At 39.0% G+C, this 25738-nt stretch overlaps 2 protein-coding genes across 3 annotated transcripts; both read right to left on the minus strand.

The window, feature by feature from the left end:
* Nucleotides 1-8173: 8173 nt before the first annotated feature.
* Nucleotides 8174-9192, minus strand: LOC102954321 (olfactory receptor 147-like). Its single transcript, XM_007074081.2, has one exon. It carries the CDS (start codon nt 9104-9106, stop codon nt 8174-8176), a length of 933 nt encoding a protein of 310 aa, XP_007074143.2. The 5' UTR covers nt 9107-9192.
* Nucleotides 9193-20610: 11418 nt separating this feature from the next.
* On the minus strand, nt 20611-25167 carry LOC102954597 (olfactory receptor 8B3). 2 transcript variants are annotated; one of them, XM_042958214.1, is made up of 2 exons: nt 25150-25167; nt 20611-21537 (listed from the first exon to the last, which is right to left on the minus strand). In XM_042958214.1, the coding sequence occupies exons 1-2, from the start codon at nt 25165-25167 to the stop codon at nt 20611-20613; spliced, it is 945 nt and encodes a 314-aa protein (XP_042814148.1). The 2 variants fall into 2 exon arrangements, with proteins under 2 accessions (XP_042814148.1, XP_007074144.2); XM_007074082.2 differs by lacking the exon at nt 25150-25167 and adding an exon at nt 21711-21736 and having other exon boundaries at nt 20611-21544.
* Between the last annotated feature and the right edge of the window lie 571 nt (nt 25168-25738).

The raw sequence follows: 25738 nt of genomic DNA on the forward strand, positions 1-25738 counted from the left end.
AATTTACGAAGATAGTTTGAAGGGAAACCACACAGGTGACACCTGACCCATCATGACATAGAGCACAAGGCTTTTGCTTAAGGCTTATAATTCTTTTAGACCTCATTAGAAATACGGTGTAGGTCTTCCCTAAGATCTCCCCATCGTGATAAACTCTGCAGGGAAGAATCTGATGTCTGAGTTTACATACTAATTGTAACCGTAAATGTTAATTTCCCAACAGGGATTACATATTCCCTAGGTTTTAGGAGAAAGGGTCCTCTGCTGTCCCTTAGAAGGATGCATATAAATAGCATCACTGAAAATGTCACTAATTATTCTGTGTAACCCAGTTCTAGTCAGAATTTATACACATCTCCTAAAGTTTATTTATTATGCTTTTTTAATATTTTGAGAATTTTAAAATAATCATTAAGTATATTTTATAGACACAGCAAAAGGATACTTTTGTTTTCAGAGATTATTGTTTAAATAGAAAGTTATTTGATAGAATAACAACCCATTATTCTATGAAATGTTACTTTGCGTTGTTCTGACTCAATATGGCTTTGCTTTCCACATATTAAAATTAAATCTATAAGAAAAATCACTGGTAATAGGTTTCCATCTTAAGAAAACACAATTTTAGAATTCCAGAGTATATATTAATTTCTCCTTATGCTTGTGAGAAGATATCTAAAGTTTACTTTCAAATGAATATAGATTCACAGGGAATTATAAAAATAACGTAGAGATTTCCTGGAACTCCAGATTCCTACCTACATCTCCAACAACTGTAGTATAATAGCAAAACCAGTAAACTGACTTTGGAACAATAATGTTAAGTAGAATTTAGGACTATAGATGTTATTCAGCTTTCAGCAGTTTTACATGCACTGAGAGTTTGTGTTGTGTGTGCCTGTGTGTGTGTGTGTGTGTGTGTGTGTGTGTGTATGTGGAGATCAATGCAGTCTGATCCCTTGTACAGATTCGCCACCACAATTAGGACACAGGACTGTTCCACCAGCTATTCTACCCCTTTACAGTCAAACCCAACCCCTTCCACCTGCATCTGTCTTCCGGCAACCACTGACCTGTTCTCCACCTCTTCAGTTGATTCCTTTAGAGAACAATAAGTGAAATCATATAACATGTAACCTCTGAGATTAGTGTTTTTCACTAAGTACCATGTCCTGAAGTCCATCCCAGCTGTTGTATGTATCAGCGGTCTGTCCCTTTCATTGCTGAGTAGTATTCTGTATTTTACAATTCAAGTTTATTCAACCTTCTGTAGTAACTTAAGATTTGGGTATTGGGAGGCACCTCGGTGGCTTCGTCAGTTGAGCTTTCGACTCTTGACTTCAGCTCAGGTCATGATCTCATAATCGTAGGATTGAGCCCTGCATCAGGTTCTGTGTTAGGTGTGGAGCCTGCTTAAGATTCTCTCTCTCTTCCTCTTTCTCTCTCCCTCTGCCCCTTCCCCACTCACACTCTCTCTCAAAACAAAAATCTGGGTATTGATACAAAACTAAATCTGTTTTATTCATGGAAAATGTTTCAGGGACAGGAGCCCGATGACAGCTGAGACTGGTTCAACTAGGAATTCTCTTTAAGCTAACCTGAGTCAAGGCTTTCATTCTCCCTCTCTAAGAATAGTGGCTGAAACACCCAGAATTTAAATAGGTCTTATAATCAGTCAAAGACAAGGGGGAACACAGTGTATGTACCAACATGACTCTTTCTGAAAGTGTACCTTAGTAGTCACAATCAAATAGTCAGGAAAAGGCATTTGAACATAATGCAAATTCTATTCGCTACAATTTCTTATTCATTCAATCTCAGTACATGTGTATTTGAGTTTCAGAGTTGCAAACCCATACGCCTTTGGGAAACCAATTTATCAACCAGGGTACAGTGTTTATGTACAGGTTTTTTTGTTTTTACCCTTGCAACTATAGTCAAGTGTTTCTGTCACAGAAAGAAGTTGTAAGTATACAAAAGGCGGAGTCTAGAATGAACTATGTGGTGCTAGATTAGCACCACATAATATACATCTTAATACACATATTAAGATACATAGATTCAAAAAGATAGGTAGATAGATGATAGATAGATAGATAGATAGATAGATAGATAGATAGATAGATAATAGACAGACAGATAGATACACAGCATTTGAATACATACACGTATTTCCTATCTCTCTCCACTAAGAGGGCCTAGAAGCAGTGATACCCTAGTAAAAATGAACACATCCGGGGTGCCTGGGTAGCTCAGTCAGTTAAGTGTCAGACTTTGGCTCAGGTCATGATCTCACAGTTTGTGAGTTTGAGCCCCGCGTTTGAGCCCCTGTGCTGACAGCTTAGAGCCTGGAGCTGGCTTCAGATTCTGCATTTCCCTCTCTCTCTCTGCCCTTCCCCTGCTTGTGCTGTCTCCCTCTCTCAAAAATAAATAAATATTAAAAGAAAATTTATGTTAAAGAAATGAACACATCCAACACCCAGACCTTCGTTTCTTAATAACATTCTCTGATAATAACTGGGCACCTTGGAGAAATGATTCATTTTGGGGATGAACCAGGGAAATCACAAAATGATTCTGAAGCATCTTATAATATAGAAAGTACAGAATTGACTTTTAAAAAAGAAGACAGAGTCATGGCAAAAGCTTACAGTATCCAACCTGGGAGCTCTGAAGGAGCAAAGCTGGACCTATTTGAACAACAAAATAAGTACCGTTGACCCTTGAATCACATAGGCTTAAATATATTAGAAAAAATTTTTAGAGTCTTTGACAATTTGAGAAAACATTTATTTTCTCTAGCTTATTTTATTATAAGAATACAACATATAATACATATAACTTACAAAATATGTATTTATCAACTGTTTATGTTACCAAGAAGGATTGCAGGGGCGCCTGGGTGGCTCCGTTGGTTAAGCGTTCGACTTCAGCTCCAGTCATGATTTCACGGTCCATGAGTTTGAGCCCCTAGTCGGGCTCTGTGCTGACATCTCAGAGCCTGGAGCCTGCTTCGGATTCTGTGTCTCCCCTTCTCTCCGCCCCTCCCCCGCTCACGCTCTCTCTCTCTCTCTCTCTCTCTCTCTCTCAAAAATAAAAGTAAACATGAAAAAGAATCTTAAAAGACAACGCTTAAAGAGAAATTGAGCTGTCAGAAAGATTCATTACGGTGTCTTTATTGAACTCGTTTTATCTTAATAAAAACCTTGAGCTTTGAACTCACTTCTCTACTTATCACAGATACCTCAGCAGCAATCGGAAGCATCACTGACTTGATATGTGTGAGCTCAATTTCTGCCCAATGATTCTCTGCGTACTTGAATATGTTGATGCTGAACGATCTCTCAGATTTCAGACTTAAGAAACTGAATAATTTTTTTTTAAATCTCAGTTGACTGACATCTGATTCCAGCCAAGATAGAATACACCATTGCTCCCTACTCTACCCTCTTAAACTAAAAAACGCTGGGCATAACACAACAAACAAACATAGGAAGACATTGAAAGGTAAAAACAAGACAGACTTCCATGGAGTATGGGGAATTGAGGAATATGGCTGGTAAGTTCCCTGGGTTGTTTTTTGCCCTAATGGTACACTGAATAAGCCTGCAACCCCAAACTACCAAAGACAGACCCAAAAAGCTTTCCTCTAACCAAATAAATAGGAAAAAAAAGGTAGTCTAGTAGAACAGAAAACATTTTTTATAATATCCACCCAACAACAGGCAAAAATTAAATGACAACCTGCCTAGCAACCCATGTCAGAAGGGCCAAGCAGAGAGCTACATCTCTACCCTCTGCTTGAGGGTAACAGGAAGTACTCTGATTGCTTCACAGGGGTGATGCCAGCAGGGCCATGTGGAGACTGAACTGCTATCCTCTGGCTGGAAATAGGAAGCGGCATTCTGATGCCCCCACCAGCACAGTGTTAAAGACTGGGCAATAATCTGAACTCCCTTCCTACTCAGCAGCAATTAAGTTGAACAAAATGATACTAATTGGCACTCTATATTCCCTGCTGGTATAGAGTCAGTGGGGCCAAGTGGGGAACTAGCTTCCATCCCACCCAACAGCAGTGATGTGAAACGAGACTATACAAGATAGTGCTAGTCGTCATACTCAGTCCCACTTCCTCCTGCTGTCAGTGGGTTCATCAGGGAACTAAACTTCTACTCCTCACCCAGCAGCAATGAAGCGCTGTCAGTAACTGTTCCATTCTAGCTAAGGTGCTGCCAAAGAACTGAAGTGGGAGTTGAATTTCTTTTAGGTTTATTTATTTATTTTCTGGAGAGGGAGAGAGAGAAAATGAGCAGGGCAAGGGAAGAGAGAGATGGAGAGAGAGAACCTCAAGCAGGTTCCACCCTGTCAGTGCAGAGCCCAACATGGGGCTTGAACTCACAAACCGTGAAATCGTGACCCGAGACAAAATAAAGATTCAGATACTTAACCCACTGAGGCACCCAGGTGCCCCAGTGGGAGCTGAATTTTTATCCCACATGTCAGTAATGAGGGGGATGCAAGTCAGCAACCCAATGACACTGGAAGGACATTCAGGGCTCGGCAGGGATCTGAATATCCAGAAGTATCTGAATCTGCACGCTATACCTAAGCAAGGTGACCACTAAAAAAGAAAACCACATGAGATCCATAGTCTCACAAACTAATATACAAAATGTCCGGGGCACAACTGAAAACCATTCATCATATCAATGACAAGAACCACCACCACCACTTGAAGATGAAAAGAGAACCAACAGATGCCAATATGGAGATGACTCAGATGTTACAACTATTTGAAAAGAATTTTAATACAGTAAACAAAATTGTTTCCACAAGCAATCACAAATACTTTTTTTTATTGTTTTAATTTTGTTTTTGAGAAGCATGCAAGCAGGGAAGAGGGACAGAGGGAGAGAGAATCCCAAGCAGGCTCCAGATCAGCACAGAGCCTGATGTTGGGTTTGATCCGGCAACCCTGGGATCATGACCAGAGCTGAAACCCAGAGTCAGACGGTCAACTGACTGAGCCACCTGGACACCCAAATTATAAATAGGCAGATTATATCTTTTAAAACACATTATAAAATATGTTAGCAGAGAGATAGAAAATACTAAAAAGAGCCAAATGGGACTCTTGCTTCTGAGAAGAAGGAAATGGTATATTTTTTCCTTATTCCTCCTACAATTACAACTAAAAACCCTACACATTATATAAAAAACAAACATAAGAAGATTCTTAAGGGTAGAGGGGAGGACACAGGCTGGTAAGGGGACTGAAGATTCACAGTCAGTTCCCTGGATTACTTTTGTCTCCTATGTCCCAAATTTGAAGGAGTTGGCAATAAAAATTTTCAATAAGCACAGATATTTTTAAAAATTAAAGTCGACAGAACTGCCTCCCTCCCAGTGCTGCAGGGCCCCTCCTTCAGGGGACCACTGACGGCAAAGCGAGCTAAGCCTGCCCCTCCTGCCCCTGTGCACCTTGCAGATCCACCCCAGCTAATAGGTCCTTGGCCAGATCCCACCAAAGCAGCATCACAACCCTGGCACTGTGCAAGCAGCCCAGACAGGGGTCACACCACTCCACTGCCCTGCCCCCGGGAGAGGGGAAGATAAGGTACACACCAGTCTGACCGTGGCCCCAGCAGTGGGCTGGAGACAGACATCAGGTCTGACTACGCCCCGCCCACCAACACAAGTTACTCCAGCACAGGGGAAGTACTCTGCAGTTCCACGCCACCCCAGGGACTACCCAAAATGACAAACTGGAAGAACTCTCCGCAAAAGAAACTCCAGGAAGTACAACAGCTAACGAATTGGTCAAAAACGATTTAAGCAATATAATGGAACAAGAATTTAGAATAATAGTCATAAAATTAATCGCTGGGCTTGAAAAAAGTATAGAGGATAACAGAGACTCTATTGCTACAAAGATCAAGGGACTAAGAAATAGTCATGAGGAGCTAAAAATGCTATAAATGAGGTGCAAATAAAATGGAGGCGATCACAACTCAGATTGAAGAGGCAGAGGAGACTATAGGTGAATTAGAAGATAGAATTATGGGGGTGACTGAGTGGCTGGGTTGGTTGAGCATCCAACTTCAGCTCAGGTCATGATCTCACAGTCCATGAGTTCAAGCCCTGCGTTGGGCTCTGTGCTGGCAGCTCAGAGCCTGGAGCCTACTTCGGATTCTGTGTCTCCCCCTCCCTCAGCCCCTCTCCTGCTCGCACGCTGTCTGTCTCTCTGTCTCTATCTCTCTCTCTCCCAAAAATAAACAAACATCTAAAAAAATAAAAATAAAATAAAATAAAATAATGGAAAAAGGGGAAGCTGAGAAAAAGAGAGATAAAAAAAATCCAGGAGTATAAGGGGAGAACTAGAGAACTAAGTGATGCAATCAAACGGAAAAATATCCATATCATAGGAATTCCAGAAGAGGAAGAGAGAGAGAAAGGGGCTGAAGGTGTACTTGAACAAATCACAGCTGAGAACTTCCTTGATCTGCAGAAGGAAAAAGGCATTGAAATCCAAGAGGCACAGAGAACTCCCTTAAGACGTAACTTGAATTGATCTGCACAACATATCATAGTGAAACTGGCAAAATACAAGGATAAAGAGAAAATTCTGAAAGCAGCTAGGGATAAACACGCTCTAACTTACAAAGGGAGACCCATAAGACTAGTGGCAGACCTATCTACTGAAACTTGGCAAGCCAGAAAGGAATGGCAGGAAATCTTCAACGTAATGAACAGAAAAAAAATATGCAGCTGATCTCCTCTTGTGAGATCTCATCTGAAATGCCACCTCTTCAGAAAAGCCCCTCCGCCCAACCTAAAGCAACCACACAGTTACTCTCTGTACCACTCACCTTCAGATTCTGCATTTTTCTGCTCTATTCACATGTGTTCATCACCTGTCTCCTCTCCCTGCCCATTTGCACCCCACCTCCATCTCGCTGTAGACAATGAACCCAATGAGAGTGTACATATTGTCTGTTTTGTTCACCACCGTATCCTCTGATGTTTTAAAAACAGAGCCTGGTAGAGGATAGGTGCTTTTATTTGTTAATTAAATAAATGATATCATTTGTAGCATCAAAATCTGAGACAAAAGGGAAAATGAAAATAATAAAGGCAAAATGCTGACTGCTAATGAATTACAGATTTGAAAGCCCATTTGAGGAAAGGACAAAAATTCCTCTGCTAATAATTGGTGAATATTTCTAGTAAAATTTTTCCCAATGAAGACATAGCATGTCTTATTTCCTGTCCTAAAGTCCCAAGAGGTAAAACCCAGTGTAGGATGCTTTTATTCCTAATGGCTCTAAAAGGTGATATCAGGGGGTGCCTGGGTGTCTCAGTCCATTAAGCATCCAACTTCGGCTCAGGTCATGATTTAAACAGTCTGTGGGTTTGAGCCCCATGTCGGGCTCTGTGCTGACAGCTCAGAGCCTGGCACCTGCTTCGGATTCTGTGTCTCCCTCTCTCTCTGCCCCTCCCCTGGTCACACACTCTCTCTCTCTCTCTCAAAAATAAACAAACATTAAAAAAATAAAAATAAAATAAAATACAATAAAAGGTTATCTTGTCCTTAGGAGCACAGACCAGAAGGAAATCTTGCTCTACCACATTCCCTTGAGACTTAAGTGAGAAGAGCATCTCCATATTCTCAGCTCCTTCAGGAAATGAAGGAATCTCCTAAAACAAAAGCCCCTACAGCACTCAAAAAGACCACACTCAGTTCCTCAAACGCAGTAGCCTTTCAGTTAAGGTTTATTAAATGAATGAATAAATAGCTGAAACTCAAGTCTGACAAAGTCTATATATCCAGGACAAAGTTTTGTAGGAATTCCAGACATACCTCAGTCAAAAATCTCACAAGTTATCCTTTCTGGATTTACCTCAATTCAACCATTTAAACTTAAATCTATAACTTCTGAAAATAAGTTGGAGAACAACAAATGAACTACTTTTACTTTCCATGAAAAGATAAAGGACAGATCCTCCTCTTCCTTATATTGTCTTTGTGAAATGACTTATAAATAATGAGCTTAATTTACCCTATATTTGAATCATTTGCATTTCTACTTTGATTTCTTACTGTTCTCTCCATAGCTTCATACACTGTGTGCCTTTAGTAGGAGTTGGCATCTGTAACTAACACCATTTCTACTCAAGAGAACACCCTTTTCTTAAAAGTCTTACTCAGTGCAATTTTGACATCTTTGTTCCTCAGACTATAGATAAAAGGATTCATCATTGGCCCCACAATGGTATAAAAAACTGTGGATACCTTATCTTGATCCAGGGACCCAGCAGGAGAAGGTTTTAGATACATGAATGCTGATGCTCCAAAGAAGAGAGAAACAGTAACTATGTGGGAGGTGCAGGTACTGAAGGCTTTGGACCTGCCCCCTGTAGAACGGATACGGAGGATGTTGGAGACGATCAAGATGTAAGAAATGGTGATGATGAGACTGGGCATTATTACATTGATTCCCACCACAATGAAAACCACCAGCTCGTTGACGTAGGTGCTTCTGCAGGAGAGCTGAAGGAGAGGAGGTATGTCACACATGTAATGATTAATGATGTTGCCATCACAGAACGTGAGCCTCAGCATGCACCCGGTGTGGGCCATGGCACCCACAAACCCCATTGCATATGTTCCTGCCATCAGCATGAGGCAGACCCGGTGGGACATGATGGCCTTGTAAAGCAGGGGCTTACAGATGGCCACATACCGGTCATAGGCCATCGATGTCAAAATACAGCACTCATCAATGACAAAGAAGGAGAAGAAACAGAGCTGAGCCACGCACTCCTCGTAAGAGATGGTGTTTTGCTTTACAAAACCTATCAGCATTCTAGGCATTATGACAGACGAGTAGCAGAGATCAATGAAGGAAAGGTTGAAGAGAAAGTAGTACATGGGAGTGTGCAGGTGAGGCTTCAGACCAATCAGAATAATCAAGCCCATGTTCCCCATCACGGTGACCATGTAGATTCCTAAGAAAATGAAGAAGAGAGGCAGCTGGAGTTCTGGCTGTTGTGTTAAACCCAGCAGGATAAACTGGGTCACTGAAGAGTCATTGCCTGCTGCCATTGTTCCCTAGGGTGTATCTGTGAGAACAGGACAGAGGGTGACATTAAAATGAGCACCCAGCTCTCTTCCCCCAATCCCTCCGTAATGAGACAGAGTCCCAGAATGAGAAGGAACTCACACCCACCCTCCTGTGTGCCACTGCTGTCTCAGCCTTTGCTGAGATTGTTGAAAGATGTCTATCAAAAAGTCATAAAGGGCAATATCCATAGGGATAAAATGCAGGAACCCTGTGATCATCTCTTCTATACGCCTTCTTTGACAGTCCACCAGTCCCACCTCAGGGACATCTGCCATCTCAGCAAGAGATATATCATTTCAAGGGGTCTGTGGCTCTCATAAAAAAATATTTGGAAAAAGAATAGTAGGAACGATAAAATGCAATCCTCACTCTTCTGCATTAGAACTTTAATATTGGACCTTGGCTCTGATGAATTTCAGGGATGAACAACCCAAAACAGAGATCTTCTTGTTATTTTTGTTTTGAGTAAGTTTTGAACTGATGGAGCCAGAGCACAAACCTCAGAACCACAGACTCTGAGGAGCCAGGAGTTACAGATCATGATTTCTGATGGTGGTTTTGCCCAGTGTCCTCTCAGACTAGGGGGAAGTAAATATCATCTGCTAGTGCCAGAAGATCCACCTGCTAACATGACCCAAAGGAGTTTTCATGGGTGGGAAATCCTAGGGAACTGATTAAAAATTGGAAGACCTGTGTTTTCCCCAAAGATCAGACTTTGCAGTGGAAAACAATTTTTACCTAGTCTACATTTACAACTTAGTTCATGAGAATAGCATTGACCATTGGGAGTATGCCATTTTGCATACAATTTCATTTCCTCCCAAATGGGGTACATCCCCAGATAGAAGAACATGATGATCTTTCCTGCATCCACAATGGTTTCTCCCTAGCACCTATCACTCTATGAAATACTACCCATTTATTCATTTATTCATTTGTTGTGTGTTCCCACCACACACTCATGTACCCACTTACATTTGAATTTAAGCTCCAAATGGATTGTGTCTATTTTCTCCAGTGCTATCCCTGTAGCACCTAAGTGTTCAATAAATATTTGTATAATAGAAGAATAGATGAATTCCATATTTCCTGGAATTTATAGTGGATACTACAACAGAATTTCCTGGAATTTATAGTGAATACTACAACAATTCTTGGCACACAGGCAAAGGCTTGTGTGGTGTCAATGGTTTTCTCTGTAGACCTGAATGTGGGAAGAAAAAGACATCAGTAAGACTAGTAAAGGTCACTACTGAACTCTTAGATACCATACAGATCAGAGTTACTGAGCTTTCTCCCTGAATGTCACATAGAGGACTTACTTTCACAGGCTCTCAGAGAAGTTCCAATGTCTCCCCCTCTGGACTGCAGCATGGAGTGAGATCAAAAGTCAGATTTAGGTCAGTATAGTGGCATTTGGCTTTCAAATGCCAAAATCAAGATCAGCTTATTATGAGAGGCCATTAAGCCACTCGAGATTTTAATTCTTATTTGGCACAGGATAGAAAAGATCAAAGCGTGGATTTGGAAGGACTAATATGGTGGAGGCCAGCAGTGGGGACTGGTACAAGAGAAACTGAAGGAAGGAGGAGCTATGAGAGGCAATTATAATATTAAAATAAATAAATATATAATAACCACATAAATAATATATAATAAATATAATGCAAGAGATGTTGTAAGGAAGGACTCATCAGGACTTCACACAAAGGGGAACAGATATAGGCAAGAAATTCCCAAAGGTACTAGCATAGGGATTTGGATAAATTATGGTGTTGCTATAAACAAAGAGAACTCAGAACGAGTAGAAATATTCATATACATATACATTCAATTTTGAACATGGTGGACTTCAGTTGCCAACTGGACATCCAGGTAGAAGTATACAGCCTACTTAAGGCTAAATGAAGTTGAAGACACAGACCAGAATACGAAAAAAAAATTGGAGATTAATTCTATAAAGGTTAAAGCCATGACATTATGTGAACTTAATGAGAGAAAGAGTAAAGGGAAAAAGAACAGAGGTCAAGAAAAATATTTAGGAACTCCCTCATATGGGTCTACACTTAGGATAATTTAAAACCAACCATTACTAAAATGGGTCTCAATTATTATTCTCGGACTCCTCAAAATTACAAGGGGACTAAACATTCCTCAGGGTAAATTTGAAATATGTCCCAAAAGATAGACATTCCTTGGGCGGCAGTAGTGATGAGGACCTTGGAGATTCATTAAAACATGTGTTTTCTATAGAAATGTTAAGAACTCTTATTTAGGTGATCTAAGAACCAGAAACACTCCCTTTAACTTCATATTATATCAAATCACATTGCAAGAAGAGTTTTATGCCAAGGTTCTAAGCCAGAGCTGAAGGTCATTTTTTCACCTTTAATACAACCAGTGTTAATATGTGCAATAGAGAATGAGTGTAGAGGGACTCTGAGCTTATCCATACATTGCAAAACTATCTCATTCATGTCCTTTGTTCCACCTACATAACAGTCACCTTAGCCTAATTCAATTGTAACAAAGTATGTGAAATGGTGACCCTTTTCATGAGACCTACCAGAACATCCCTTGACTCCGTTTTAGTAACTCAAGCCCAGTATGGTCTAACTTGTCAAAGTGAGTGGTAATTTAAGCCTTATAGTATATTCTCATAAAGATGCAGAAAAGAAAAACTTATTTTTGACTAAATCAATTTTTAATTTGCAGGACAATGTCTCACTGAGCTAACCTGCTATAAACACCCAGAAATGTTAGTTAACATATTTTTTAATTTTTTAAAAGTTTTTTTAAAATTTATTTTGAGAGCGAGAAAGAGAGGAGCAGGGGCAGACAGAGGGAAAGAGAGAGAATCCTGCACTAACAGCACAGAGCCCTCTGCGGGGCTGGATCCTACAAACCGAACTGTGAGATTGTGACCTGAGCCAGAACCAAGAGTCCAGCACTAAACCGACTGAGCCACCCAGGCACCCCGGCCAATATATTTTTAAGGGTAAATATATAACTGAGGTAACAAAAAGAAAATTAAGTCTACAAGTGCCAGGAAGGAAAAGGAAAACAGAATCTAATTCAGTAAATCTGGAGTGGGCACTAGATTTTGTACTTCTAATGACTTCCCAGCTAACACAGAAACTGCTGTTCAGATGAGCATATTTTGAGGAGAAAACCTATTGGTCATCCGGCATTTAGACCTTGGCAGGTGTCTGCAGTTTATCGCAGTTTTGCCACAGGTAAATGCCTGCTTCAGTATAGACAGAGCTACACATTCAGGGTCTCAATAAAGGTGCATGGGTTTCAGAAAAGGTGAAAAAGCAAAAAGGCAGGCCAACTTTAACAAATGAAAGGGCAGGGCACCTGGGTGGCTCAGTTGGTTGAGCACCCAACTTCAGCTCAGATCATGATCTCAGGAGCCCCGCATCGGGCTCTGTGCTTACAGCTGGGAGCCTGGAGCTTGCTTCGGATTCTGTGTCTCCATGTCTCTCTGCCCCTCCCCTGCTCCCTCTCTCTCTCTCTCTCTCTCTCTCAAAAATAAATAAGCATTTAAAAATTAAAAAAAAATAAAAGGGCCACAGAGATGGTGTGAGAGATTCGGGGTCAGAGTAAGCTAAACTCCAGGTGATCTGAGCAGAGAGCATCTACATAGACCCTGGCAAGCAGACTGAAAATAAATGAGTAACTATTCCATATATGCACAAGAATAAATACCAAATATGAAATTTGAGTTAAAAAATTCAAAAGACGAGGCACCGTATGAAAACACAAATTTTAAAACATACAAAACTATGCTAATTGTAAGTTATTGGTACATATGTAAGTAGGTAAAATTATAAAAACTGTATTCTGGAGAGGAGGAAAAATTCTTCTGCTAGGGTCTCCAGCTGAGCCTAAGAATTAAATTGACATGAGACAGATTAGTAGGGAAAAAACATCCACCTTTTAATTTTTTTTTTCAAAATTTATTTAAATTCTAGTTAGTTAACATATACTGCAATATTGGTTTCAGGAGTAGAATTTAGTGACTCATCACTTACTGTGCATGGGATTTGTCACAAGAAAAGTGAAAACCAAAAGAAATAGCTTAGAGCCAAATGCTTACAATTGCAAGCTGGACAAAGGGTAGCAAATTGTGGAAACGTTGACATGGCAAAGGGGCTTTAGCAAGGGTAGCTAATTGTGGAGAAGCAACTAGAAAGGCTTAACAAGGTTTGTTTGTAAAGACTTCCCTCACTGGTGATAATGATTTTTGCCTCCCAATGTAGGGAGAACCTCTTTCAGATAATATTTGTAGCTTTAATCTTTTTCAGAAGACTGGCTTTGCTGTATGCCCTAAGTTCTTGTGTCATGTTTTTAATATTTTTAGACCTGATTTTTTTATTGCAATATTCTTTTTATTGTGGTAGTCTAGAACTGAACACTCAATATCTCCAAAGTATGCTTTAGACCTTACTTAAAAAAATTTGTTTTTAATGTTCATTTATGTTTTGAGAGAGAGAGACAGACATAGCACGAGCAGGGGAGGGGCAGACAGAGAGGGAGACACAGAATCCGAAGCAGGCTCCAGGCTCCGAGCTGTCAGCACAGAGCCCAACGCGGGGCTTGAACCCACAGACTGTGAGATCATGACCTGAGTGGAAGTTGGAAGCTTAACCGACTAAGCCACCCAGGCACCCACAGACCTTACTTTTAAAAAGAGTTCTCTATTTACAGAAAAACTGACAAGATAATACAGAGTTCTCATACATCCCTCTGGCACACATTTGGCCCTAATACCAACATTTTACAATCATATGGTTACATTCATTACAAAAGATGAACCAATATGGAGGCATTATTTTTAACTAAAGTCCGTAATTTATTTAGTTTGGCTTTTACCTAATGTCTTCTTTTCTTCGTAGGGTCCCATATTACACTTATGTGTCATGTCTCTTTAGGCTCCTGTTGGCTGTGACAGTTTCTCACACTTTCTTTGCTCTTAATGACATCACAGTTTTGGAGAGTACTTGTCAGGTATTTTGTAGGGTGTCCCTCTACTGGAATTTGATGATTTTGTAATGATTACACTGAGATTATGGGCTTGGGAGATGCAGATCACAGAGGTAATGCCATCTGCATCACGTTGTGTCAAGAATATATACTACCCTCATGGTTTATGAATGTTCATTGTGACTTTGATCACTTGGCTGATGCAGTTTGTCAGGTTTCTCCACTGTAAAGTCATGCTCTCTGCACTCCAACTTCCACTCTGTACTTTTTAGGAAGGAGTTACTATGAGCAGCCCACACCTAAGGAGTAGGAAATAGTAGCCCACACCTAAGGAGTAGGAAATTCAATTTGTTGAATTATTTATTTATATCAACTTGACCATATGAAGAGTTACTTATACACTGGATTATAACCCAATATATACTTTATTTACTCAAATTGTCCAGCTCAAATTTTCCAGTAGAGCTCTTTCAGTTGCCTCCAATGCCCCTTTGGAACACTCCCAGTGTGTGTGTGTGTGTGTGTGTGTGTGTGTGTGTGTGTGTGTATTTGGTGTGTTTATAGCACTTCCTTACTCTGTGGCATTACAAGATGCTCCAGGCTCATCTCAGTTATCTCCTGCCCTGGTTGTTGAATCAGCCATTTCTACAGGAAATGGTATTAAATTCTTTGTATTAGGGAATGGTATTAGAAACCAAGATCCCAAAGCTGGTTGTGCTTGTTACTATGGGGGTGTCATTCTTTTAAAACCCTTTCAGTTGACAAAACAAAGAAATATGTTTGTATACTGACAGATGTATATACATGTGTAACCATCTTTATCTCTATTAGGCTAAATGTGAGTTTGTACTAATGTTTCCAACTCTCATCTATTATCACATCCATCATTCTAGCCTCCATTTAATTCCACTTATTTGTAAATTCCCACTCCAACAGCAAGAAACCTGGCTCCCCTCCTCCACCATCCATTTACTTAATTGTTCAATTCCAGTATGCATGTTGCAGCAATATCAGAATTCTTAACTAACATCCCCAATAGAAACCAACTTCATCAACTAGAGCGCATGCTTATGTACAGTTCTTTTGCTTTTAGTCTTACGAACTTCACTCATTTCTAGCTTTTATTCCCCTTCTCCTTCACTGAAGTTGTTTCATAATTTTGTAATGCACTAAGATTCCCTGTTCATTATTTGTGTTCCTTCCGGGGATTGCCATGACTTCAAAAACAAGTTTTTAGACTTCCATACATTAAGCTTCATTCTTTGTACTGTAATATTCTTTGGGTTTTGAAAAGTACATAACATCACTTGTCTATCATGACAGTGTCATATGGAATAGTTTCACCGTCCTAAAAATCCCCAGTGTTTCTTTTATTCACCCCTCCTGGTACCCTCCGAAAACCTGACAACAACTGATCTTTTTACTGTCTCTATAGCTTTGCCTTTTCCAGAATGTCATACAGTTGGAAACATATAGTAGCTAGCCTTTCCAAACTGGCTTTTTCACTTGGAAATAGGTCTTCAACACTCCTACATGTTTTTTCATGGTATGACAGTTCATTTCTTTTTATCTCTAAATAATATTTCCTCCTACAGATATATCAAAGTTTATCCATTCCCTTTTTTAAGAACACCTTGTTTGCTTCCAGTTTGGAGCAATCATAAATAAAGCTGCTATGAACATTCATGTGAAGGTTTTTGTCTGGACGTGAAATTTTCAAGTCAGTTGGGAAATATTGAGAAGCATCATTGCTGGATTCATAGTGAAGACTCTGTTTGCTTTTATAAGAAACTGCCCAGCTGTTTTCCAAAGTAGCTGTACCACTTTGCATTAGCACCAGCAATGAACAAAAGTTCCTATTGCTCTACATCTTTGCCAGCAATTAGTACTGCCAGTTTCTCAATTTTAGTCATTGTAATAGGTTTGCAGGGGCATCTCATTGTTATTTTAGTTGAAAATTCCCTAAAAACAAATAAAGCCAAGCAACTTCTCAAACACTTATTTTCCATCTGCATATCTTTTTTGGTGAGGTGTTTGTCCAAATATTTGTCTCATCCTTTCAGTTGTTTGTTTTCCTACAGTTGAGTTTTAGAATTCTTTGTATATGGTGGCTACAAGTTCTTTCTCAGATCTATGCTTTGCCAATATTTTCTCCCATTCTGTGGCTTGATTTTCCTTTTTTTAAATTTTTTTTAACATTTATTCATTTTTTGAGAGACAAAGACTGAGCATGAGTGGGGGAGGGGCAGAGAGAGAGGGAGATAACAGAATCCGAAGCAGGCTCCAGGCTCTGAACTGATAGCACAGAGCCCAACGTGGGGCTTGAACTCACAATCTGTGAGATCATGATCCGAGCCAAAGTTGGACACTTAACTGACTGAGCCACCCAGGAGCCCCTTGACTCTCCTTTTTAAAACAATGTTGTTTCCAGAAGTGTTTTTAAACATTTAAAGTTTGTCTTACCAATTTTTTTTCATGAATCATGCTTTGCTATGATATCTAAAACCTCACCAATCACCAAATCCAAATTCACCTAAATTCACCTAAGTTCTCTGAGTTCCTTTAAAAGTTTCATAGTTTACGCTTTGAATTTTGTAGTTTACAATTGGTTGATGATCTATTTTGAGGTTGTTTTGTTTTGAAAGGCATAAGGTTTATGTCTAAATTCATGTTTTTGCATATGGGTATCTGATTTTTCCAGCATCACTTGTTAAAAAGATTATTATTTCTCAACTGATTTGCCTTTGTTCCTTTGTCAATAATCAGTTGACAATATTTTGTATGTTTATTCCTGAGCTCTCTCTTCTGATCTGTTGGTCTATGTATCTTTTCTTTCATCACACAGTCTTGATTATTATAACTTTATAGTCGGTCTTATAGTTGAATAGTGTCTGTCCTACAACTTTTTTCCCCTTCAGTATTTTATTTGATATTCTGGCTCTTTTGCCTTTCCATATAAACTTTGGTGATATCCACAAAAATTTGCTAGAATTTTGATGGGGATCACACTGAATCCATAGATGAAGTTAAGAAGAATTGACATCTTAATGTTATTGAGTATTCCGATCCATTAACATAGAATATCTTTCCATTTCTTTTGATCTTTTTAAGTACGTTTACTAAAGTTTGTAGTTTTTCACATCTAGATACTACAAATATTTTGTTAGGTTTATAACTAGGTATTTCTTCTTTACTGGGGATGGCCACAGAGGTGCTAATATGAACAGTATTGCGTTTTCATTTCAAATTCCAATTATCCAATTACTGATATATAGGAAATAAATTAACTTTTGTAGGTTAACTTTGTATCCTGTGACTTTCATATAGTCACTTACTAATTCCACGAGGTTTTGTTTGTTGCTTTGTTTTTGTAATTGTTGTGCTATCAATTTTGAGAGATTCTCTATAGAGATAGTCATGTCATCTGAGAACAAAGACAGCTTTATTTGTTTCCTAATCTGTATAAGTAGCAAACTTTTAAAAGTTATCATTCCAAGAAGCAATACAGGCCCAAATATATTAATAAATCTGAAAAATTTTATTTCAGCATTCTTGTCCAAACTGTAATGAGATACCATTGTATGCACACCAGAATGTCTAAAATTAATAAGACTTAAAATACCAAGCATACATGTGGATGTGGAACAACTGTAACTTTCATACACTACTGTCAAGAGAGTAAAATAGTGTAAGTACTTTGGAAAACAAATTGGTGTTTTCTAATAAAGATACACATACATGTACTGATCCAGATACTCCACTGCTAACTATACATCCAGAGAAATTAGTATATACAAAAAACTATACTTAAATATTTATTCAAGTTTTATTTATAATCGCCAAATTTCCAACATTACAAGAATAGATAAGTAAACTGTGGAAAATAGATCCAATGAGATACTTCTCAGAAAATAATTTAATGATATATGCAGCAATATGTTTAAAATACAAAAATGATTATGTCAAATGAAGAAGGTAGACACAAACGTATAAACAGTTTGGTTTTATTTTTAAGATTTTTAAAAAGAGACAAAACTACTCTAAAGTGAGAGAAATCAGAGCAATGGGGGTTTCTGTTGACTAGAAAGGGGAATGAGGAAAATTTCTGGGCTCATTGAAATGTTCCATATCTTTTTCGGGGTGGAGTTTATACTTAGGCAAAAAGTCATCAAGGTGTATATTTAATATTTGTATATTTTACTATATATAAACTATACCTTATTAAACAAAATTTGAAATATTTCATATCTTTGTAAGTAAAATTTATTTGTGTAAAAATATGCAGAGTTCAATACTTTAAACAATATATTGTTAGGCAGATACACTGGGACTTACAGAAAACTAGTGTGTGTGTTTTGTAATGTAATCTCTATTACTTATTACAACATTTAGTTTATTATTGTTGTTATTCAAACACATGAATAAAAGGTAAGAGGTATTTCTTACCTCCCACTATATTTAATATTCTAAATACACAAATGGGAAAAGCACTTTTTGGGAAACATTTGTGGTTTTTGGAAAAGCATTTATGGCAAGTAGGAAAATTATATGAAAAAGCATCTAGTTAAATATATTTAGTATCTTATTGGTGAGACAAGGTTTCAGTAAATTCACAAAATGTTGCTGGGAATATAGTTTATTTCTATTAATATACACCTTTTTCATGATAAACTTCACTGTATTAATAAAACAATGGCTAAAATTTTCCTCTTAATACTCTGTGTAGTATTTTCCTTAAGGTGATAAATTTTAAAATTTACAGTAAGAACTATATGCTCTTTTTCAAATACTTGGTATCATTTTAGATGGTAAAGAATGCAACTTTTATAATACACTAAACCACCAACCCAAAACCCCCTTACTGGGATCCTGAGATACATATGTATTATTTCTCTAATCATCCCCTCTTACTACTATGATTGGCAATGAACAATGGAGTCTATGTATTGTCTTAGATATTGAATACATCGCCCTGATAGACACTCTCAGAAGCAGGTAGTATGTCATATAGATCTTGCCATTACCAAAGAACAGAAGGAAAGTCAGAATAATAACAGAAAAAGTGACAAGAAAAAATAGAAAAAAAGGCCACTATTGGAGGGATCTGATCCTACTATAATCTTTACACACAATTTGAAATGCATTTCTTTGAGTGCTGCTGCCTATACCAGTAACGATATTGTTAAGAATGAGAGCTCTTGTAGTCCAAATGTCCAGCGATGGACAAATGGATAAAGAAGATGTGGTATATATATACAATGGAGTATTACTCAGCAATCAAAAAGAATGAAATCTTGCCATTTGCAACTATGTGGATGGAACTAGAGGGTATGTTATCCTAAGTGAAATTAGTCAATCAGAGAAAGACAAATACCATATGACTTCACTCATATGGGGACTTTAAGACACAGAACAGGGGCGCCTGGGTGGCTCAGTCAGTTAAGCATCCGACTTCAGCTCAGGTCACCATCTCGCGGTCCGTGAGTTCGAGCCCCGCGTCGGGCTCTGGGCTGATGGGTCAGAGCCTGGAGCCTGCTTCTGATTCTGTGTCTCCCTCTCTCTCTGCCCCTCCCCCGTTCATGCTCTGTCTCTCTGTGTCTCAAAAATAAATAAACATTAAAAAAATTTTTTAAGAAAAGACACAGAACAGATCAACATAAGGGACAGGAAGCAAAAATAATATAAAAACAGGGAAGGGGACAAAACATGAGACTCTTAAATATGTAGAACAAACAGAGGGTTGCTGGAGGGGTTGTGGGAGGGGGGATGAGCTAAACGGGTAAGGGGCATTAAGGAATCTACTCCTGAAATCACTGTTGCACTATATGCTAACTAACTTGGATGTAAATTTAAAAAAATAAAATAAAATAAAAAGAATGAGCTCTTGTAGTGTTTGTCATTTCTATATCTAGATCAGAGAGGTCTAACTTCAACTTTATATAACTGATAAAACTAATCATATTTGCCCATATTAGGAATAGCCCAGAGACAAAAGCAGTATAGAAGTTATTTTAAATATCAGTGCATAGTTTCTATTTAGAAAACATATTACTTTTTTTTTTATTTTTTTTAACATTTATTCATTTTTGAGAGACACAGAGACAGCGTGTGACTGGGGGAAGGGCAGAGAGAGAGGGAGACACAGAATCCGAAGCAGGATCCAGGCTCCGAACTGTCAGCACAGAGCCCGATGTGGGGCTCGAACCCACGAACTGTGAGATCATGACCTGAACCGAAGCCGGACACTCAACCAACTGAGCCACCCAGGCACCCCAGAAAACGTATTACTTATTTATGTAAACTTGCACAAGATGATGGAGATACAGAAGGAAAAATGAGACGAGATCAGCTATCAGAAAAATCACAAGCACGTCTATTAAACCACACAAAGCACAATCTCTAGAAACAACATGTTTATGATCACATTCTCACCTTGAAAAACACCAATAATTATAAAATAAAAAGTTGAACTTCTTTATGGTGTTGCCACTTCTAATTAGAACATGCTTCTCCTTTGGATTTTAATCAAGACTTTCCTCAGGCCAATTTTGACATCCTTATTCCTCAAACTGTAGATCAGGGGATTGAGCATGGGCACCACATTAGTATAGAAAACTGAAGAAACTTTCCCCTGCTCCATAGACCCCGGAGAAGAATATTTAAGATACATGAATGCTGCCGAGCCAAAGAAAAGAGAAATAGCAATGATGTGAGAACTACAGGTACTGAAGGCTTTCGATCGTCCTTGAGCAGATCTGATATGAAGAATGCTAGTGAGGATAAAGACGTAAGAAATTAGGATAGTAAAACTGGGTACTATGATATTAATTCCCACGACTATCAGAACTACTACCTCGTTGACATAGGTGCTGCTGCAAGACAGTTGGAGGAGAGGAAGAATATCACACAGGTAATGGTTGATGACACTGACACTGCAGAAGGTTAGTCTGAGCATGCACCCTGTGTGGGCAGAGGCTCCAGCAAACCCCATCATATATGCAGCAACAGTCAGCAAGGCACAGACCTGACGGGACATGGTTACCTTATACAGCAACGGATTACAGATGGCCACGTAGCGATCGTAGGCCATTGAGGTCAACGTATAGCATTCCGAGATGACAAAAAAGAGAAAGAAAAACAGCTGAGTCATGCAGCCAACATAGGAGATGATATTCTCCCTTGACACAAAGTTCATCAGCATCTTGGGGGTGACAGTGGAAGAGTAACAGACATCAATGAAGGACAGGTTGAAGAGGAAGTAGTACATGGGGGTATGGAGGTGAGAATTTAGACTAATAAGAGTGACCAAGCCAACGTTGCCCACCATGGTGACAACGTAGATCACCAGAAACAGGAAGAAGAGGGCTTGCTGGAGCTCTGGACGGTCTGTTAGGCCAGCAAGAAGAAATTCAGTCACTAAGGACTCATTCCTAACCAGTATTCTTCTCTTCAGAAATCTGTGAGAACAGAAGAAAATCCCATTAGAGACCCCAGCTCTCTCCTTCCATGCTCTCATTCATAAGCAGAAGACTCAGAAGACTTTGCTTCACAGGGCCCGAATGGATTGCCATACACAGCCGTCAACATTAAAATCACTCTGTCTTTTGTTGCATGAGCTTCATGTGACAAACAACTGCCCTTGTCTTTACTAGAAGATACAAGGATGGAGTAGCTGAGGACTAAGCCCACCTGTTGGTGAGCTTCAGTAGGGAGGTATCCCCCTTCTCTCCCTCCCACTCATCTGATCGTTCACTTCCTAGTTCCTATGTTTCCATTATCCTACCAGATACCTCAGTTTCCCTGTGACGACAATCATGAAAGGGACGATTTCTCTTGGGCAGAGAGCATATCATAATTCTGCTTCCTAGAAGAACGTCCCTACCAGTCTATAATCTTTGCAGATAGCTTACTGCAAGAATCCATGAAATCAATAATGGGTAACAAGTATCGAGGGGAACTTTGGTAGCCTAAGATTTATAATTCAACATGTAGTCAGTGTTTCTACATATTCTGCTTCCCTGTTCCAGCCTAGCTGGACAGATAATGAATAAAGAAAGGTGGATGTGCTTTCCTTGGTTTTGTAGTAAGGCATGAAGCAGAAACATAACCAATTTGGATACTGATTATTTAGTTGTTAAGTTTGTGAACACATATCGAGCTGCATGCTTATAACACATAAACTCTTTTATATGTCTATTTCAATTTACAACTTAAGAAAGAGATAAATCTTTTCCTCTGATGTTGCTACATGCTAGATGTCACTTGGTCCTGCTATGGCTATCTTGCTACCACACTGAAGATGAAGCCAACAGAGGGTATGCTTAGAATAAGCAGAAAAGTATACAGAAAATATACAGAAAAGTATATAGCCAGAGCTTTATACGTTGAGTTTCTTGTTATGAATTATAAATATTTTTCCTCATTTTACAGGAACAGAGAGCATGAGAGGTAAATAGAAACTTGATTAACTCACTCTCCCTCCATGGAAATAACCATGCTGACCCTGTAAGTATGGTTCACCTCCACTGGAAGAAGAACTGGCCTTTAGGATGTCAAGGTTGAGCAGAGGTAGTCACTGAATTTTCTTCTTCCTTTACTGGCAAAAGGGTCATAGCATAGATCTCACAGTCTGAATGTTCCAGGAGTCATTCTTGGCTGTAGATCAAACTGGTCATTATAAATTTATTAAGAAAATACGAAGGGCCACTACATACTTGAGACCTGAGCCACTGTGTCAGAGCTCAAGGCATTTGTTTAAGGCTTATATATTTTTTGGATCTGGCTAGAAATTCAGGTGTGAGTCTCCCCCAGGACCTTCCCATCTCAATAAACTCTGTAGGGAAAGAACTGGTGTCTGTGCTTACATCCTAATTGTGACAGTAAATGTTAATTTCCCATCAGAGATTATATATTCCTTATGAGAAAGGATCTTATGCTGTCCTCTCTAAAGGTTCAAATAATTCATGTCATTGAAAATTTCTCTAATTATAATTCTAGGTAACATATTACTTTTAAGGATTTAGGTTCATACAGATTTATGGACATTTCAGTAAAGTTTATTTTACCCTTTTAAAACATTTGAGTTCCTTTAAATATTCAGTGCCTTACAGACATTACAGTCTATTTTAAAGTGATAACAACTTAACTTCAATCACATACAAACCTTTATCCCTTTACTTCCTTCTCATATTTTGTTTCTGATGTCACAATTAATCTTTTTATATTGTAAATCCATTAACAAGTTATTGTAGCTATAGTTATTTTTAGTACTTTTTTCCTTTAACCTTTACTAGTATTAAGTGAGTAACCACCATATTGCAGTATTAGAGTATTCTGAACTTGACTGAATATATTTAAATTTTCAGTGTGTTGTATATTTTCTAATGTTTTCATGGTACTAGTTAGTGTCTTTTTGTTTCAGCTCAGAGAACTCCTTACAGCATCTCTTATAAAGCAAGTCTAGTGGTAATGAATTCCCTCAGCTTTCATTGAGAGAGTTTTCATTTCACCTTTATTTTTGAAAGACAACTTTACTAGGTAAAGTGTTCTTGGTTGGCAGTTTTTTCTTCCAGCATTTTCAGTATATCATCCCTCTCTCTCTGGGCTGCAGGGTTTCTCAAAAAAAAAAATCTGATAGCCTTATGTAGGGTTCCTGGTCATATGAGGGTTATTTTTCCTCTTACTGCTTTAAAAAAATTTTTTAATGTTTATTTTTGAGAGAGAGAGAGAGAGTGAGCAGGGAGGAGCAGAGAGAGACGGAGACACAGAATCCAAAGCAGCTCCAGGCTCTGAACTGTCAGCACAGAGCCCGATGCGGGGCTCGAATCCACAGACCATGAGATCATGACCTGAGCTGAACTCGAATGCTCAGCCAACTGAGCCACTCAGGCGCCTCTCCTCTGACTGCTTTTAAAATTCTCTCCATTATCTTTCGTTTTAGACAGCTGAATTATAATGTGTTTTGGAGAAGATCACTTTGGGTTGAAATATTGGGGTGACCTATTAACTTTATGAGTTACAAGTCTAAATCTCTCCCCAGATTTAGAAAGTTCCCAGCCATTATTCCTTTAACCAAGTTTTCTGCCCCTTTCTGCATCCTTCTCCTTTGGGAACTCCAATCATGTCTACAGTGTTTTGCTTAATGGTACTCCATAGGCCATGGGGGCTTTCTTTATTCATTTCATGTTTTTCCTGTATTCTCACTGACTGCATAATTTTAAATGTCCTGTTTCTACTTCACAGGCTTATTCTTCTGCCCAATCCAATCTGATACTGATGCTCTCTATTGGATTTGTCATTTCATTCATTATATTCTTCAGCTTCAGAAAGTTGGCTTCTTTTTTTTATGATTTCTATCCCTCTGTTAAACTTCTCATTTTGCATAGTTTTCATGATTTAATTGACTTGTCTTTATGTGTTTTCCTGTAGCTCGCCATGCTTCCTTAAAACAGCTATTCTGAATTCTTTATAAGACAAATCACAGATGTTCATTTCCTTGTGATCTGTTTCTGGAAAATTATTGTGTTCCTTTGGTGGTGTCAGTTTATGCTGATAATTCATACTCCTTGAAGACTGCTACTGTCTTACTATCTGAAGAAGCAGCCACCTCCTCCAGTCTTTCTGACTTGCTTTAGGAGAGAATTACCTTCTGTCACCCCTGCTAGTGATTCTGAGCCTTTCTCTGACCTTTTATAAGGTTATTCCTGCTCCATACTTTTTGTTTCACCTTTCGGTAGTATTCTTAAACTTACATGCCTTCACTCAATCTTGCAAAACCAGGTTGGTTGCCAAGAGCCTCCGTTTTGCTTTCCTTAAAATGGGACTGAATGCTCAGTTTGTGATTTCTCCCCAGCCTGCAGTCTGGCCATCTTTCCGCATGTGCTCACTAGCCATCTGCAAAGACTCTCTCACTGGAAGCACATGCAGGGAGTCATCCACAGGGTAGGGTTATGTGTGAGTGAGGGGGTGCCCATGACTATTTGGAGTTATCCCCAATGGCTCATTAGCAAGCAAGCTTCCTGATGGAGTCCACAACATGATTAGTAGGATCCATATCCTTTTTTTGTTGTTGTTTATTTATTTTTGACAAAGAGAGAGAGAAACAGAGCATGAGCAGGGCAGGGGCAGAGAGAGAGAGGGAGACACAGAATCCAAAGCAGGCCAGGCTCTGAGCTGTCAGCACAGAGCCCGATGTGGGGCCCGAACTCACAGACCATGAGATCATGACCTGAGCTGAAGTCAGACTCTCAATCGACTGACCCACCCCATATCCCTTTGATGCCCTCCAACAGCCCTACCTGATACCTTCCCAGACAACTCCCATGCTCAACCACATGATATACCTAAGCAATCTGGATGGGATGAAAAGAAGTGAATCTCACAAAACAGATGAACATAAGGGAAGGGAAGCAATAATAATATAAACAAGGGAGGGGGACAAAACATAAGAGACTCTTAAATATGGAGAACAAACAGAGGGTTACTAGAGGAGTTGTAGGAGGCGGGATGAGCTCAAGGGGTAAGGGGCATTAAGGAATCTACTCCTGAAATCACTGTTGCACTACATGCTAACTAACTTGGATGTAATTTTTTTTTAACGTTTTTATTTATTTTTGAGACAGAGA

This window comes from Panthera tigris, chromosome D1 (genome assembly GCF_018350195.1).
Source record: "Panthera tigris isolate Pti1 chromosome D1, P.tigris_Pti1_mat1.1, whole genome shotgun sequence".
NCBI lineage: Eukaryota > Metazoa > Chordata > Mammalia > Carnivora > Felidae > Panthera > Panthera tigris.

Coding starts and splice junctions, on each gene's coding strand:
- LOC102954321 (XM_007074081.2), bottom strand. CDS start 9,106: ATGGCAGCAGGCAATGACTCTTCAGTGACCCAGTTTATCCTGCTGGGT.
- LOC102954597 (XM_007074082.2), bottom strand. CDS start 21,736: ATGAAGCTCATGCAACAAAAGACAGA. Junction 21,545..21,710: donor CTCATGCAACAAAAGACAGA/GTGATTTTAATG, acceptor AATACTGGTTAG/GAATGAGTCCTTAGTGACTG.